The 18,813-nt window shown below is 42.1% G+C and overlaps 2 protein-coding genes and 1 pseudogene across 2 annotated transcripts in view; 1 reads left to right on the plus strand and 2 right to left on the minus strand.

The window, feature by feature from the left end:
- LOC118846132 (cytochrome P450 20A1) overlaps window positions 1-1,010 on the minus strand; it is a 41,920-nt gene extending 40,910 nt beyond the window's left edge. Inside the window, exon 1 of the mRNA XM_036754369.1 lies at window positions 879-1,010. Within this exon, the coding sequence (XP_036610264.1) occupies window positions 879-950 (72 nt within the window). The 5' untranslated portion in view covers window positions 951-1,010. The remainder of the gene's footprint in view (window positions 1-878) is intronic.
- A 120-nt stretch (window positions 1,011-1,130) lies between these two features.
- LOC118846134 (alpha-aspartyl dipeptidase-like) lies at window positions 1,131-18,813 on the plus strand. The gene is made up of 8 exons (XM_036754370.1): window positions 1,131-1,270; window positions 5,262-5,350; window positions 6,149-6,223; window positions 10,979-11,058; window positions 12,930-13,103; window positions 14,586-14,645; window positions 17,145-17,227; window positions 18,493-18,813. The coding sequence occupies exons 1-8, from the start codon at window positions 1,164-1,166 to the stop codon at window positions 18,554-18,556; spliced, it is 732 nt and encodes a 243-aa protein (XP_036610265.1). The 5' UTR covers window positions 1,131-1,163; the 3' UTR covers window positions 18,557-18,813.
- On the minus strand, window positions 7,084-7,839 carry LOC118846133 (annotated as a pseudogene).

Genomic DNA, 18,813 nt, shown 5'->3' on the forward strand with positions numbered 1-18,813 from the left:
CAGCACTTAGGATGCCTGGTACAAAGCAGGGGCTTAGTAGATATTAACTGATGGCAATGGCAAACTATTGCATTATCTTTGAAAAAAAAACACCCAAATGGGGTCAGGAAGAGCCGGACACAACCGAAACGGCTGAACAACCATCTATTACAATGAGATTGGTGGGAATGGGTGAGTGGAAAAAACTAATTAGTCTGGAAGTCAGGAAAGACCTGCGTTCATACCCACGGTTCTCCCTCACAGCGTGACGCGGGGGGTAGTGGCGCAAGTTGCTGGAGGAAATTGAAGTTCAGTTTCCTCATCTGTAAAATGGGGGATAACGATCCCCTCATAGGAGCTGCTATAATAATCATTAGCAGTATTATGACACCTTTCTCCTAAGGATCCAAAGGAATTTTCCAGCATTTTTTTTTCACTGCTCCTCTGAGACGGGATGAGAGCTACCCTTACCTGCCGAGGGGTAGGGAAAGGGGTGGGTTTGGGGCCACCTGCAGAGCTGAAGTGACTTTTCCCAAGGTGGGAGAAGCACACCTGGGGACAGGTGTATATGGCCCCACGTGCTCCCCTTCCACTTCCGCTAAGGGGCGTGGGGTGGGGAAGAGGGGGAAAGAGGCTACGCGCCTGCGTCTGTCAGAGGTAACTTACAATCAGCTGGGGGGGGTCCACCTCGCCTCTCCCGGGGCGGGGGGGGGGGGAAGGGAAGAGGGAGGGGCACGTGAGCCCCGCCGTATCCGCCCCTCCCCCCAGGCCCAGCGAGACTGGGAAACGAGCAACATGGCTGCCCTGCCCCGAGCATCCCGCTCCCCTTCCCTCCCTCCTCCAGCTGCCGCGCTGGCAGAGCGGGGCGTGGGCGAGGCCCCGGGGGCACGGCCGGTTACCGGGTAGAGGTAGAGTACGGCTCCAACCAGGACCAGCAGGAAGGTGACAGCGAAGATAGCGAAGTCCAGCATGGCTCAATGCCCCCCAGTCCCGGGACCCCAGCCCGTGATCGATAGTCCTTCTCGGCCGGCGGCTCTGCGCCCTGACCAGTCCGGTCCCGCGCCGGAGGGGTGGGGGTGGGGGGGCGGGGCTTCGAGGGGAGTCTGCCAGGGGGCGGGGCCGCTGCTCTGGGGCGGCGGGCGCGAGGGGAGGGCGAGCAGTCGATAGCCGAGCGGGCGAGCACCATGGCCTCACCCTTCCCGCGGCGCCTGCTCCTGGTGTCCAACTCGCGGCTGCACGGGGAGGGCTACCTGGCGCACTGCGAGGAGCAAGTGCGCAGCTTCTTCGGGGGGTGAGGCTCGGGGGGCGTCGGGGAGGGCTACAGGAGTCTCCGCCCCACCGCGGGGAGGGTCGGGCGAATGAGGGAGACGGGAGGGAGTTCGCGGGGGGCGGGAGAGATTGTGTTGAGAACACAGTCCTATCTCCCCCGGGGAGCGCGCGGCGGGCGACCCTCGACATGGGTGGTCTGTCCCTGCGCCTCTGCGGAGCCCCACGGACAACCCAGGGGGTTCTCGGCCTAGCCTAGAAGCTCCCCCCAGCCCGTCCCTAGAGGGGTCCCCAACCTGCCCCGGTATGGGTCCCCCAAGCGCTTTCCGGGAAGGACCCCCCCTGTTCTGGAAGGGTGTGAGTGAGTTGTCGCTATAAAATAGCCTCCTGACACGGCATAGAGTAGTTGCGCTCTTTTCTGATCCTTGCACTTTTTGCTACGTGACTGTTGCACGAGCGTAAATGTCCTTGTATTTTAGATGCCCGCTGATAGTGTGAATTCCTGATAAAGAGTATTTATATCTTCTTCCAGAAGTTGTACCTTCGTCTCCAATAGTTAAGGATTGGTCCCTGTCTCAGACCTGTTAAAATAGAAGAATCTTTGAATTTGGTTTGGAGATATTAGGGCCAGGTAAATAAATTATGAAGACAGTATTGGAAGTCTTCTTAGTTCTCTTTACTTTTCTCCTCTACTTCCCCTTTCCTCTTGAACACATACTGCCTTCTGTCTCTCCTCCTCCAACCCCCCCCATCCGTCCCCCCCCTCCCAAAATCCTGTACTTAATCTGAAACTCCTTTACACTGGAGTATAAATTACTAGTGTCAGGTTAAGGTATTACCTCTTCTTGGTAAATATGGATTTTTAATTAAAACAGGGGAACCCCCAAGTAGAATTTCAGACAATAATTCGAATATAGGAGAGAGATTATTTAGGAATGCAGGGAGGGTGTTACTAGATTCCTTGCTATCCAGGAACTTAAGGGGGTTGGGGGGTGCAACTTGGACATATAAAATCTTGTTAAAGTACGAGCAAGGTAGATAGATGCAAGGGAATCTTAGAGGGGAGAGTACTAATACCAGTGGGGAGGAGAAAGGAAAGGTCTCTTGCAGAATGTTGATGCTTGGACTGAGTCTTGAAGGAAACCAGGGTTTCCTGGAAGTGGAGGTGAGGAAGATGAGCATTTCAAGCATAGGTTAAACCCAGTGCAAAGGCAGAAAGATAGGAGATGGAGCATTGTGTAAGGAATAGCAAGTAAGGCATGTACTTTGAGTACATTGAGAAGAGTAAAGTGTAATACCAAAAAGATAGGGAGGGGCCATGTTCTGAAGAGTTTTGCTCAACAAACAGGAATTTCTATTGTTTCCAGAGGTACTAAGGAACCACTGGGGTTTATTGAATGGGGATGAGGGGAGGGGGAGGGATTGTCATAAATCTATGCTTTAGGAAAATCATTTTGGCAGCAATGGGGGGGGGATGAATTGGAGAAGAGAGAGATTTGGAGGCTGTGGCTTCATATTAGAAATGAAGACCTACAGTTGTGTTGTGACTGAGTGAAGAGGAGAGGTATAAGAGAAGTGTGCAGAGAGAGATGACAGGATTTAACGGCTGATTATAGTGTGGTTGCGTGGTGTGTTGCAGGGGTTGTCTCAAAGAATTCAGACTCAGACAACTTCCAGTCCAAGTGAAGGCATTTATTGAGGGTGATGTTCTCCAGCGGGCTGAAGTTCCAAGAGGAACCAGCAACTTCAGTAAGACAAGACAGGCAATTTTATAGTGTAATAGGGGTGATTGCACAACAGATATCATGAATATTAAAAAGGCTGGAGTAGTTTGTCAAGGGATAAATAGGGGAGGAACTTACAATGCGTGCAGGGTTGCATATATGATAACGGTACTATAAGTCTCTCTTTCTCATGAGTTCACCTAAAGGACAGCTTTTGCTATTACTGCACAGTTGCCTACTTAGGGAAAGTCCCTTCTATTGTTTTGGGGGTCCACATACTGCTCAGGCAGCCTGGTGGTACTGCTTTCTGATCGGCTGGCTATCGTAGTCCTGTCTGAGATGAGATGGATGTGGTTGTGGTTGAGTGCATGGAAACACCTGCTGTTTCTGTGGGAAATACGAGGAATGGGTCTGGGGGCAGTGGCTAGCTAGAGGCAGAGGCTAGCATTCCACCCGATGGACATACCTGCTGTCCTAGCAGGGCAGGATTTCATGGACACACCTGCTGTTCTAGTGAGGCAGTGAGGCATATATGAGGAAGTCAGGATATGGGGGGTGGGGATGAGGCCTGTGATTGAGTCTGGGGGCAGTGTTGTGGTTAAAGCCAGATTGTGTGGTTCAATCAGGACATGTGTGCTGTTCAGTGAGGCCCATAAGGAAGTTAGAATACTGGGGCTGGGGGCAGCTTTATTAGGATTCCATCAATTAGATATATGAGACGAGTGAGAGTGAGAAGCTGAGGATGACAACAGGGTTGCAATGTATACCAGGGTGATTGCAAAAGAGGGTAGTTACCTTGACATGTATGTTCTGAAGAGGGAGTGGGTTTGTGGGAAAAGCTGAGTTCTGTTTTAAACATGTTGAGAGTCATATGTCTATGGACATCCAGTTTGAAATGGAACATTAGGCAGTTAGTGATTTGGGACTGGAGCTCAGAGAGAGCCTAGGGCAGTAGATAGATCAAGATGATAATTCAACTGGTGAGAACTTGTGAGATCATCCAGTCAATAAATAAGAATAAAGAGAAAATAGAAGGTGGCTCAGGACTGACCTGAGGGGTACAACAACAAGTCCAGTGGGGGGGCGGGGGGGGGGGGGGCGGAGCGGAGCACAGAATACTGGACATGAAGATACAGCAAAGAAGTCCAAGAAAGAGCAGTCACAAAAGCCCAGAGAAAACAGAACATGCTATGGAGAAAGGATACCAGCAGCGTCAAGTGTATCAGTAGGCAGTCATGTCATGAGACTTATGTGAAAGCCAGGTTTATTACGAGAGAAATGAACATGCATGTGGAACCCCAAAGAGTTCACAGTCCTTAACTGAAGTTTGCCCATTTATGACAATATAACAAAAGAAGAAAACATATTTCCGCCTAAAGGGGCATGGCATGGGAGGGGAAAGGTGCAGTAAAGGTGGGAAAAGGACAAAACCCCTCCTGAAGGGGAGGAGCTAGGCAAGCAAAAGCCACATTCTTTTTCCTTTGGGAACTACCAGACTATGAAGATAGAAGGGTCCACTTATCTGCAAAGGACCCCAGCTGCACAAGCCAGCCTGCCACAGACTGGCTGCTACCTGTCCTGAATTCAAAGGACACACAAAGAGTCCAGCTCGGGATGCAAACAACAAATTATGTCAGCTTGGGGGATGGGGGGAGCTCATCCTTGACACATTCAGGGCCTACTGCACACTCTGGGTCCAGTGTTTCTGGAAAATATGGCAACTCAAAAAGACAAGTACAGGGGACCTCTTCAAAAAGACAAGTACAGGGACCTCTTAATAGCCCTTAATAAGTGCAAAGGTTGAGGATTGAGAAAAGACCTTTAGATATGGCAGGTAAGAGATTATTGGTAATTTTGTAGAGAGCAGTTTCAGTTGAGTGATCAGGTTTGAAGGTACATTGCAAAGCACTTTAACATAGAATATTTCGTATTACCCACAGAGCAACCGTGGGAGGTAGCTGGGGCAAGGTCACTATCACATCTCCCTAGATGGGTTGGGAAGAAGAAATCCTAAAATCAGTCTTTATAAAAAAGAAACAATAGTTCAGCCCAAAATTTTGATACATTCTTGTATTTAAGAATTATTTACATGTGATGACTATTTCATGTTGGTTTCAAGGTCAAGCTTGGAAGTAGAGGCTGGTTTTTAATTTGGTAAAGTAAATTCCCTGTAAAACAGACCCAAGATATATACCCTTAGGACAGAACCATAAATCAAATCCATTCACAGCAAGAACTAAGAAATATCATTGACTACTAAAGTCCTGTGAAACTTTCTTTTTTTTCCCCCAGAAAAGTGAAACGAGTTCTTTTTATACCATATGCCCTTCGTGATCGAGATGCCTATGCCAAAACTGCAAGAGAAAAATTTGAAAGCTTAGGTAAAAATCTACTTTCATTGTAGACTTACCAGAATGTTAGTAACTACTAAATTTTAGTAATTAACCTATCAGTTAATATACCCACTATGTATCATGCATCTAAAAGTGCAAAGCACTTTTAGAGTCCAAGTAGTTTGCAGAATTTTTTAAGAATTGAACTGGTCTAGTAACAGCTTTTTAGTTCCTTGTTTTTTTCCCTCTTCCGAAATAATAGGTGGAGGCTTTCCTAGGAAATTATTTTGGCCTCAGATCTCTGAATGGCTAGAAATAATACTGCCTTCAAGAGGCAACATGTATAGTGACTAGAGGTCACCTGGGAATCAGAAAGGGCTGAGTTCAGGGAGCCTGATGCTGACACATACTGGCTGATGTACAGGTACATCATTCAGAGCCCTTGGTAATTTTCTAAGACTATATAAGTTAAAGCTGAGTCATGAAGCATTAGGAAGATTTTGGAGTTCTCCCAGTAGTTGAAATTACAGGTCTAGTTAAAAAGGAAAAAACAACCCAAAAGAAGATAAAAACAGTTTTCAGGCACTTTGATATACATCATCTCATTGTTAATAAGTCATTTTATAGATGAACACACTAAGGCCTTATAGAGTTAACTTACCCACAGATGCCAAAAGGCCTGGTGCTGAGATCTAATACTTTAGCTATATCAGAAAGCTACCCCTCTGCTAGAGGGTAAGCTAAGAGCTTTCCTCTGCCAATTTCTAATGATTAAAAATGTTGCCTCTTTTTTAAAGCAGAAGTCATATCATATGTGAATAAATCAAATTCTGTTTTGAATTTAAGGATATGCGTTAGACAGCATTCATGAATCTTCTGACCCTGTGGAAGCTGTAAGAAAATCTGAAGCCATATTTGTAGGTAAGTCTGGTGAAATCATTTTAAATCTATACTTTCAAAGGCTTAAGCTTTCTTTTTAAATTTTATTTTCGAAAGTTCTAAATTATAATAGATATTTACTTAAGAAGACAGTTAGGTATCTAAGACAGGAGAACTAGAGCCATTGCTAAGGTATGACTAAAAAGACCATTGTATGTAATTTCAGGTTATACTTAGCCAGCAGCTTCTAGCCGGAAAGGTATTAGCTAGGCTGTTTTATTCTCCTGTAGGAGTAAAATGTAAAATTACTTGCTTATTAGAGAAATTTTATACCTTTAATTTAGAACTTGGAATATGATATTCCAAAAGTCAAAGGATATAGGCTTATAACTAAGAATAACTTATTCAGCAAAGCTGAGTATAATCCTTCAGGAGAAAAATGGATTTTTAATGAAATCGAGTACTTACATTCTCATATGGAGTGGTGATATGGATGGCCCCTTCTAAATGTGATTAGGGGAGCCTCGAGGGAGTCTAATTAGACAACTTCTGGGAGTGGTTCTGTTATGCCCTGCTGACCTTAAAAGAAGAATGGAAAGGGACAGAAAGAGAATTATACAGGGGCAGGAGAGGAAGGTTAGGGAAAATTGTCTCATGTGATCTGGGGTGCATAAGGAGAAGGCTGCACAAATAAAGGAGGAAAAGGGTGAGGGAAATGGCAGACACATGAACCTCACTTTTTAACTGAAACCAACATGAAAGTCATCACATGTAAATAATTCTTAAACACTTTTAACTGAGTGTTAAGTACAAGAGTATAAATCTTCCTTTATTTGTACAGTTTACTGATAGCAAGTTACCCGAAGACTCCATTAACTATCATGTTCAGCATTTCCTGAAGTTTAGACAGCTGTTCCTCTCTCCAAATTCTGTTTGAGTTCAACTGTATACTTTCCATAGAATCTCTCTGCTTTCTTGTTGAATTTGGCATTTCTTTCGTTAATGTAGTCAATATCAGAGTCATCATCATAAGGACGTCTCCGACTGTATTTTTCTCGTTTCTCAATTTGTTTTTCTAGATCTATAACCATCCTATCACTTTCCTGTGTAGAAGGTACATGTGTTCCATGAAGAAGACTATTGGATGTTGGGTAGAATTCTTCTCCATGTTTTTCTCTGAGTTTTTCGTACGTTTCTATATCAGGTTTGGTCTGCTTGGTCAACTGATGATACTGGCGTGATTGAGCAGCTGCAAAGTCTGAAAAGCCCAGATCTGGGTTCTTCCTCTTCTTCTTTCTCTCCCACCTTTCTGCATCTTAAGCACTGATCTCTAATAGCTTCACTCGTTCATAGTCTTCCCCTCTTGCGGCACATTCCTTCTTCTTTTCTTCGACTTGAAGTTTCCACTTCAAACGAGCCTTCTTAGCCTCCCAGTTTGCTGGCAGCTTGAACCTTTTATCTTCCTCCACCACCTCCTGATGATTTAGCTTTCGGGTCTCATTCCTTTTCACATGCAACTCCTGGAACTTCCTCAGTCTCTCCTCTCGCTTCTGGGCAGCCAGGGCCTTGGCCGCAGTCAGGGGCCACTCCTCTTCCTCCTCCTCTTCCTCGTCTTCCAGGGTCTCTGTGCAGGCCTCAGCCTCCACTCCAGACGCCATTGCCACAAATCTCTGTGAACCTCACTTTTATCTGAACTGATCAAAGGAGGGGAGAATACACATACACAGAGCTAGGTAAAAAATACATCTCATTCCACAGGAAAATAGGAGGGAAAGGGGAGAAGGGGGAATTAGAGAGTAGATTAAGAGAGGGATTAGTCCCAAGTAAAACAAACTCTAAGGATATACAAAAATATTTCAACTCTCTAGAAGTATAGGTAAAGAATTGGAAAGGGGGAGGGAGAGGTGTGTAAACATTAATCGGAGATTATCTGAACAAGTTGTATGTAAAACGTGATGGAATACTGTTGTACTATAAGAAATGATGAAGGGTTGGTTTCAGATAAACCTGGGAGGAGTTGAATGAACCAATGCAGAGTAGAATGAGCATACCAGGAGAACAATTTATACAAAGACAACTTTGAAAGACTTAGGAACTCTTAGGAACTGACCAACCACAACTCCAGAGAACTAATGATAAAATGTGCTACCCATTTCCCGATATAGAGATGAAAGACTCTGAGTGTAAAATGAGGCTTCTTAAAAAAAACATAGCCAATATGGAAATTTGTTTTGCTTGATTGTACACGTTTGTAGTAGGGGTTTTGTTTTTCTTTTTCAGTTAGAAGGGAGGGAAATGAGAATGTGGGGTAGAATAAATTTTTGCAGATTGAAAGAAAAAGAATTTTTTAAAAATGCATTCTGCCTTCTAGCAAAGAAGTGATGGACTTGGAGTACAGATTTTCTAGACGGGTATGTGGGAGGGAGAAAAGGCACATTTTTGTTGATTAAAAAATTTGTTTTTTAAAAAAGGAAGTTTAGTATAAGGGACCTTACAGTATAAGAAAGCATAAGGGGTCATCTTGTGCCACAGAAGAAGCACAAGGAATCACCTGACCTACAGCATAGAGCTGGCCCACATCCTGAGAAGAACCTTTTAAATAAACTATAATTCATGTTGAGTTAGAAAGATATATCCTAATCAAAGTCTAGAGATAATAGGAATGGTAAGCTATCTATGATAGATAGCAAGGATCACTGGGAATCTTGCCAGATTTTACCTGGGTGATTGTTTGATTAAATAGTTCTAGAGAATTTATTTTACTGTTCAGCATTTTAAAGTCAGATATTTTAGTAGGATTAAAAAAAATTTTCAGTTAAATGGAAAATTCATAGTGATAGTTTGGTTCTCTGGTGAAGCATCAGTCAATCTATCAGTAAGTATTAAGTGCTTACTATGTGCCAGGCAACCATACAAAGTACCAGGGATACAAGAGCAAAGAATGAACCAATACCTATTGCAGTGAGCTTACATTCTGAAGGGAGAGTCGACAAGAACACACAAAAGCATGTACAGCATAAATATAAAGCTAAATACAAGGTGATTAGAAGGGAAGGCTTCATGTATCAAATAGTGTTGGGGGGTGTTAAGAGGTTGAGACAAGGAAGTAGTGCACTTGAGGCATGGAGTGCAGCCAACACAAAAGCTCAGAGATGCAATATCATGTTTGAAGACCTGTGGGAAAGCCAGAATTGTCTATAATGTGACCTTTTGTGTTGAGGTCATCAGGAAACTCCATTTGGAGTGTCGTGTGCTGGTGTGAGAAGTTGGTCTCCATTGAATTTCTTCCAGGGGACTTTCTAGTTTTCTCACCAGTAGGGGGCAGCTATGTGATGCAGTGTGTAGAGCACTGGGCTTGGAGTCGGGGAGATCTCAGTTCAGCTATGACCTTACTAGCTGTGTGACCCTGGTAGGTCACTTAACTCCTGTTTACCTCAGTTCCTCATCTGTAAAATGGGGGCACATCGGAGAAGGAAATGGCAAACCGGTACAGTATCTTTGCCAAGAAAACCCCGCAGACTTCATGATAAATAGCTGAAGTTTTCGAATATCAAACACTGTGGTTATGAGACTCAGTAGCTTTTGGGTCTTGGGTCTGTTCCCATGTTCAGGTTAGCTCTTTGTTAACCATCGTTGTGCTTCAGTTGAGTCCGAGTCTTCGTGACCCCATTTGGGGTTTTTTTCGCAAAGATACTGGAGCAGTTTGCAAGTTACTTCTCTAGCTTATTTGATATATGGGGAAACTGAGGCAAACAGGGCTAAGTGACTTGCCCAGGGTCACCCAGCTAGTAAATGTCTTCCTGATTCCAAGCCCAGTGCTCAGTGCATGATGGCGCCACCTCCCTTCCCATTATTAACAATTGTCTGGTGGTTTTGATGGTTACTGCTCTGTTGTATACTTTGAGATCTGTACTACTAGGTCCCATTTATTCCTACTTTTTTCTCCCATTATTTCCCTTGAGTTTCTTGCCCTCTTGCTCTTCCAGATGAATTTTGTTCCTTTTTCTAGATCTATCAAATAGCCCTGTAGTAGTTTGGTATGGCACTCAATAAATTTGTTTATTGATTTGCCCAACTATGAGCAAGTAATATCCCTCCAATTATTTGTGTCTCTCTTTCTATAAAATGTTTTGTTTTCATATTGCTTAGTAAGTGATTAGTTTTTTATACGTTCTGTAGTTATTTCGGATGAAATTTTTTTTCTCGCTGGGTAGTTGTGAGGATTGATTGATCAAATGAAATAATATTTATAAAGCTCTTAGGACAATGCCTGGCACATGTAGGCACTTAATAAATGCTTAGTCCTTTCTCTTCTTCCTTCCTTGACTTGGTGTCTAGTGTTTCTAGGACTGGATATGAAAAAAAGAGTGGTGTCATTGGTTAGCCTCCTTTTACCTTGCTCTCAGAAACCTCATCTGAATCAGCTCTGGTAGCTCTGTCAGCCCTACCTCTTTCTCCTCAGGCCTAACTCCAGCTTTTTCTTGGCTTTCCTTCAGATTGGGCAAGGTTTGTGTGAAGTAGGCATTCAGATGTTTATTGCTGGTAACCACTTTGGTTTTCTCCACCACCCTTCAGAGTGTACCTCCTAAGGGCTAGAGGAGGATGGGAGGACACAGACCGACTCCACCCCCAAACTAATAACTAAGCTCTGTGCGTATGTTCCTAGTCTTTGTCATCTGTGTTTTTGGACCATTCTTGTTTGCTCGCAACTTCTACTTTGAGGGCTCATTGAGAGTATCACAATTTCAGTATTTTCATTTAGGCAAAGTAAAATGTACTTTGGTTCTTCCCCTACAGGTGGTGGTAATACCTTCAGACTTCTAAAGATATTATATGATTTAAATCTGCTTCCTGAGATCAGGAAAAGAGTCCTACATGTAAGTTGGCCTAAATTGATTTGCTGAGGTTACAATTAAGTGATTCTATGGATTGCGTGCTATTTATTTTCCTGCATCTTGCTTTTCCTTTAAAAATAAATTAGCTGCCACATTTTTAATCTCTTCCTATGGGCAGAATCAAATATCACCAGCCAAATCTATGGGAATGTATTCTAGCACTAATGTTTGACGTGGCATTATTTCTTATGTGCTTATGGAGGTAAGGCTGATCTAAGAGATGATAGAAGCTAATAATTTGAATACCCTTTTAGAAAGGCCCTCCAGAACTAACTGATATTGAGTACAACTTGTCAGTGAATTTCTTCAGAGGTGCTTTCAGAATTAAAGGAAATAAAGTGTTAGATGAATTGAAAAATAGTGTTGATAAAGTGTCCTGTTTGTTATATTTGAGATGGGAATTGACACAAATGAGAGTGTGAAGTATTCCAGGCACAGGATTGCACTACCTTGATTTCTACATTCTATAAAACAGAATATAATTCTCTCGGGGCAAGAAGGGCTGAAGAGAAAAGAATATGATTAGCTCAGGGATATTTGTAGTGTTATCAAAGACCTCCAAGACTCTGAAAAAGACTTTGCATGAATATAATAATCACTTCCACTGAGTTGAGGTCTATTATTAAGTTTGCTAAGGGTTAAATAGTTTCTGGTGTCTTAATAAGAATATCCAGAAAATAATGGAAAGGAGCAAGACAGCCAACTTTCCACTATCTCTTTTTCTCTCTCTCCCTTCATAGATAAAAGCTCCTGCCTTGCATTGTAGCCCAAGAGCTATATACTTTTGCAATTAAAAAAGAAAAAGGGAACTTCTTTTCTAGCTTTCTTGGGGCCCTTTAAGACCTCTTTTTCCTCTCCTGGAAGCCAGTATTTCAAATTTTGTGATAACCTAACCTAAATTTTTGCTGTATTTCCAGTCACACCTTGTTGAAACTAGGGAGAGCTGATGTTTATTCTTTCCTACCTTTCTGGATTGTTGTGGATAACTATGTGTCTGGTGTGCTTTTTTAAAATTCTAAGACAGATATCCCTTTTTAATTTGTGCCAACACACATAGCTGTGGCAAATGTGATAGATACAAGGTTCAGCTAGCTTTGTATTTGTTGCCTGAGGGTAATTGTAAACCCAGAGACCAGGCCCAAGAGACCTTCGCCCTTCTAGAGGCCCCAAAAGTCACAACTTTACCCTCTGGTTCTTGGTGGAGCCCAGACTGCCCACCAGGAGGTAGTATTTTCATGTTCACTCCATATCGCCTAAAAGCAAGCGTTCCACAAATGGGATATGCCATCATTTCAAATTTAGATGTAATTTTTACCGCACAGGCTCTGTGAAGTTGACTCAGAAGTGCAGCAGGCTATGACATCTCATGTGTCATGTTGCAAATGGTGTCATCAGACCCTGGTGGCAGAAGAGACAAGAATGCATAATGGGTATTTACCTTTCTGATGTCCAGTTCAGATCATTTGATGCAATGAAGTGCCTTACACGTTTGAAAAAAGGCGCTCTGGAAAGCAGTGACCAATGCCACCTCATAGTTACATGTGCCATGCCAGTGTTCAGGGCTGTCAGCTCCTCTCTCCCAAAGGGAGTCTTTCTTCCTTATTCCCAACTATTGTAGCATTGTTTTTGGCCGGGGATTTAGACGGATTTCTGCTTCCTCAGAAATATGTTTTTCTCTTTAGAATTGTAGATACTGTTAGAGACTAAACCTCTTGAGTACTAAACTTCTTGAGGAGTATGCACACTAAAGTCTGTGTTGATACTGGTTTGTTCTTGATGGTAGTTTTTGGCCCCTCATTCATGTCTCGATATATGACTTGTTTTCTTATATCAGAGTTATGTATATCTCTCAGGCAGGTATTCCATACATGGGATCTAGTGCTGGAACAAACGTAGCCACCATCAGCATCAATACAACCAATGATATGCCGATTGTATTCCCACCTTCGCTAGAGGCTTTGGGATTTGTTCCTTTTAATATCAATCCCCACTACCTGGATCCAGACGTTAACAGCACACATATGGGTGTAAGTATTTCATTACAGATTCTTATATTGACTAAAGCAACCATAATGTAGACCTTCACATACACAATTCACACTTGCTGATATTGCTGGAAGTGTAAGTGAAAAGAGATGGTATTTGAAATGTGGAGTTGGAAGGCTGTTCCACAGAAGCATTGTATGGAAAATGCTTTTGTGTTCTCCAGCTTCCAGTCTCTTCCCCCTGCCCCTTTAAGGATAAGCCAGCTTTTGAGGGAAATTTAAAGAAAAGTAGAATAACTGTCCTCAAAGAATTTCCAAGTGCTTTTGAGGAATTTGCAGTATTCTGGGCAGCTTGCACTGTTGTACATTTGTGTACAAGTTCTCAATAAAAACAGTTTCTTGGATATAGCTATAAGTTAAAGGTAACAAAGCATCATCAGAAATTGGGTGTTTATTCCTTGCCTTTAGGAATACTGTGCAAACAAACAAAAGTGGGTAATTGTCACAGAGATCATCAGTGACTGTCTCCTGAAGAGCAAAGTTCGTCAACTCTCAAACCTTAGTTAGCAGTCAGTAAATAACATATAGGTCAGGACTTCAGTAAAACACACTCACTAATCTCACAGAGTGAGATACACAGGTATGGAGGTTGGCACACCTCACAGTGGCATCTATTTCTCTCCTAGATTCTTTCCATAGATGGCAGACCAATAAGCATTTCCATCTGACAGAGAATTGGCATTTGGTGGAAACTGCTGACCTCTTGGGACATAACGCTTTTCCTTAAGATGTTTTCATTTGGTCGAGTTTAAGCAGAAAAACCTCCCTCAGTGCATCCTGAGAATATACATTAGCACAGGCAGTGGTCCATAAGAGGAATGTAGACAAGTGTCTAACACAAAGGGCCTTGTGTGATAGTAGATCTCATTTATTTATCTGACACTATCAGGCCTATCAAAACCAAAGTATTTACAAAGGAGAAAACAGACTCTGGTTCAATGACTTGCCCAAGGCTACATTGCAGATGCCTTCTATAGTAAGGAATCTCGGCCCCATGTTCCTTTCCGTTACCTCTACTTCTCCACAGGTGCTTTACTAATACACTTTAGTTTTCATTTATTTGATAGCAAGGCTTAAACTATTTGGCAAATGAAGAAAGCTCTGTAGCAAGGCACAAGGGACTTATTTTTCTTTGCATGTGATATTTTAGCCATTAAATTGTATGGGTGGGTTGACTTAGGCTAAAGCATATTATGAAACAAGCTTCATCTGAAGATGATAATGAGAAGAGAAGGGCTATGTTGAGGCTTTCACACAACCTTTCTCAGGTTCCAGGCATCCTTCAGTAAGTGGTATGACAGTCTCTCACCAGTGACCCCTGAGGCCTTTTGTTCCACTAAGCCAAAAGTTCTGCTGAGGAAACTCATAGGCCTCTGGGGGCAGGAAAAGTTAGGAGTGGAAGCACTCATTTGATCCACCAGTGATGACTTTGTCTTAGTTTTAAAAAATGTTTTCCTTTTATAGGAGACACGTGAAGAACGGATTCTTCAGTATCACGAGGAGCCAGACACCCCTCCAGTGCTGGTATTGTCCACATTTAACATCTATGGCTAATCACAACGGCTCTGCCGGAGCTTGTGTTGGTCTCTCCTGGCTTTTCTGCTTTTTCCCTTCCACTCTTTTCATTCTTGTACCACTGTACTTTTTCTCTGCCACTTGAAATTACACTCCAACAAGAAAATCAGTTTCCTGTACAAGTGATGAGATACAGAAAGGGAAACAGCAAGAAAACAGTGAGCAGAAGCTTCAGTAACAACCACATTCAGAAAAACCAGGAGTGACTACTGCATATGAAGGTACTTGAGAAATTAAACAGCCAGAATAAGTAGTGATAATACTGGCTTACTTAGATCATCCTCAGAACTTAATCTCAGATCATTCCTCATATAAAAGTTCCCTTTAAAAGAAAAAAAGGCTTACTTTCTATATCAGTCTTTTGAATCTCTTCCTTTTCTGTCTCTCTCTGTACCATATTGCATTACTTGTACTCGATAGCCAGATAAAATATCTTAGGTTAATATATATGTTAGTTCATATTTGCAGTTATTTTTTCACCTAAGAGGGCACACTGTAAAAAGTTAACTGTATCCCTAAAATATGTCCACTGAACAAAATTATAGCTTCTTTTCTGCCCTTCTGAAAGCCTATCCCTTTGATTCCTCATTGTAGCATAGAGGTGATCCTGGGCTGTCAGAAAAGGAGGCATTGACAGTATTGCAAAGAGCTCAGTAAGGATGAGGTTTGAAAAAAGGCAATTAAATTTAACAATTGAGGTGATCAGTAACTTTTGAGAAAGCAGTTTGAGTCCAAATAGGATCAGAAGCCAGATTATAAGGGACTGAGGAGTAGAAGTAAGGAAATGGAAGCAGCTAGCATAGCAAGCACTCTAGTAATTTAGACGTGAAAATGAGCTGACATATAAAATAACTTGGTGGAATGAATGGCAGAATCAAGTCAGTTTTTTAAAAAATTTATTTGTTTTTGAAGTTCATTTTTAAAAATCTTGTATTCCAAATTCTCTCCCTCAAGTCCCGTTGAGAAGGCAGGTAACTTGAAATCATGTGAAGTCATGCAAAACATATTTCCATCTCAATCATGATCAAGTGAGTTTTTTAAGGATAGAGGAGACCTATGTTTGTCAGCATTGAACAAGGACCAGTGGCTAAGGAGAGACTGAAGATCAAAAAAGAGGGAATGTTGGAAGCTCCCAGGGGACGGGATCAAGAACACAAGTGTTGAGTGGTTGGCCTTGACAAAGAGAAGGCCCTCTTCTAAAGTAGAGACAAAAACAAAGGAGAAGAAGAGAGCTCATGATAGATGGCCTCTGTTTTTTTCAGTAAAGTAAGAAATGAAAATTGCTATGCAGTAATGAGGGTCTATGAAATTAGATAAATTTGTAGTGAACCAAATCTGCTTGTTTTATGACTTTCTCTATGAACATTGCACAGTATGCGAGCAGGTATAGAAAAAGGGAAGATCGTAGGTATGATCCAGGGTTTGGCAAGATGTGACTGATGATAAGACTTACAAAGTTAGGATCAACTGGGATAGCAGATCCTTTTCAAGTTACAGCTACATATATGGATAAATAGTCTTTCAAGCAGACATGCAGGAATTCTCTGAATTAAGGTCATTCTTTCCTTAGGATTGTCCCTTTGTTGATCTTTCATGGTTGCAGTTATAGAGATGCAGCATTGTGTTCTAGAATTCGCTGCTATGTTAGAATTTAATGAAAAATTCACAGAACAAGGGCCATAATGATTACAAAGTAATTATCCACACAAATAGCCATAATTCAAAAACAAAATGCAACTTTGCTTTTACTTACTGTGAAGAACCATTCTTTCTATTGAGAACTTGGAGGTAAAGCTAAGACAGTAAGTTATAGCCACCATAGCTATATTCCCAACTGATATCCTTGGTGACAATGAAGTAGGTCCCAGAGCAGGGGCAGGGAACTTGCAGCCTCCAGGCCACATGTGACCTTCTAGGTCCTTGGATGCGGCCTTTTGTTCTGTGAGGTTTGGATTCAGTCAAAGGGCTGCCCTTGAGGACCTAGAGGGTCACATGCAGCCTTGAGGCTGCAGATTCCCCATCCCTGTTCTAGAGAGTCAACAGGTATGTCTTATCCAAGAAAAGCCACAACTTGGGTGGGGAAACTTTGGATCTATAGGGCTTCCTTGTTTCTGCCAAGAACCTTCCTTTAGCAGAACATCTCACAAGCTTGTAGCCATTAACTAACTAACTAACTAACTCTCTCTCTCTCTCTCCCTCTCCCTCCCTCCCTCTCCCTCCCTCTCCCTCTCCCTCTCCCTCTCCCTCTCCCTCCTTCTCCCTCTCCCTCTCCTCTCCCTCTCATTGTCAGGAGTATGGGGTTCCCATGGCTGGGTACATGATAATTTGGTGACATATCCTATCATCCCCGTAATAAAAATTATTAATCTTTTTGTATACAATAGCCACATTTTATTTCCCAACTTGAGACCATTGTCAGATTTACCATGCTAAAAATTTTTAATGAAGGGTTTACGTGAAGGATCGATGCTACTGGTGGAAGGAAACAAAGCCACACTTTTAGGAAGAAATAAAGCACGGCTTTTTCTGAGGTACAGTTAAAATTTAATTTTAAAAAATGCTTATTTTTAAGTACAAGGAGCAATTTTACATAGCTTCATTCAATAACTAGTCCAGGGATCAGCACCCTGTCACAGTGTCATAGTGGCACATGGCTCTAGGGATGGCAAAGCCCACTCATGAGATGCTGGCACTTTTTCAAATTTACTGCCCCATACTGCCTTTTCCATGGTACCTGGCAACTGACACCATTAGTCTAGGAAAAGCTACAACCAGCCAGCTTGATTCTGACGGAAATAATTGGATTGCTGGAAGAAATTGAAACCTTTTTTTCTGCAGGAGAAAGGGATGGGTGGGTACCAGAGGCCACATGGAGTAAAATCTAAAGTGATTGTGTGTCTGTCTGCTCTTTGAGATGTGGCTGTTGGCACCTCTGTGTCATCCCCTCCCCTTTTTTGCTGTAGACAGTTGGCCCCAAGGAAGGAACCCCAAAGGACTGGTCTTTGCTGTAGACCTTCTTCCTTGATGGGGTAGGCAAGTGTTCACTAAAGTCCTGAAAGCAGCTGGCTCGTTTGGCAGCATTTAGTTTTTTATATGTTTGTGTGTGTGTGTGCATGTATACACATACACACATACACTTAAAGGTATATGGTATATGTTAAAGTTAGATAATTAGTGAAGGCAAATTAATGTATCATTAGACCTTATCTATCAGTCGCTAGTTAGGGATGGAGCTGTCAGTAATCAGGTAGTAATTATTCATAACAAGAACCTACCTCTGTACATATTAAACTTTAAGGAGGTACGCAAAAACAGCTTAGGGAAGGGATTTTAATAAATCATTAGTAACGAATAGTTTTTACTTGAAAGCTTTTATTTTCTTGTCACTTGAAAATTAAATCTAAAAAGCAGAAACTTCAGTCCAAGGTTCTCTCCAATTGTGATATATAAATTAGTTTATTAGGATAAAAATAACCATAATGGGCTAGTTATTTCTACTATTTCAATTTTAGTTAATAAATTATTATTTATATTGCAGTAAGTTTCATTTAATTGAAAGTGTCTTTGGACTTGCTTGTACTCCTAGGGCATGGTTTTTCTTAGCTTCAATCCTAAGAACAAGGCCCAACCATTAATTTCTCAAATTTGGATTTTTATTAACATGGGTACTAATTTACTGCTCTTCATTGATTTAGATCCTAAGTCTTGCCAGATAAAGCAGTAAAACCATGGCAGTCCTAGGCTCCATAGAGCTTGTCTTCAGAGATATGTTACTGTTTTTCTTTTTGGAATCCAGGGGTCAAACACCAACAGAACATGAGCCCGGAGCTGACTTCAGTTTTCTCCTTACTGGTTCTTAGAAGCTGCCAGCTTTGCCAGAAAAGACACTCAGTGGTGTCAGTGGTGAAACAATCAAAAGAAGGAAACATAAAACATTAAACCAAATACTAATCACATGAAGCTTGTTTAACCTTAATTTAACCAAGATTGCTATTCCCCCTGCCAGTGTTCCCACGTGCTATTTGGCAATTGCAGTTTTGCAGCTATGACCACTTGGCTTTAAAGAATGCAACTTTTTAAAAATAAATTATATAATAAACTTTGTCTACATTTTTCA

The sequence above is a fragment of the Trichosurus vulpecula genome, chromosome 4, assembly GCF_011100635.1.
Source record: "Trichosurus vulpecula isolate mTriVul1 chromosome 4, mTriVul1.pri, whole genome shotgun sequence".
NCBI classification, from domain to species: domain Eukaryota; kingdom Metazoa; phylum Chordata; class Mammalia; order Diprotodontia; family Phalangeridae; genus Trichosurus; species Trichosurus vulpecula.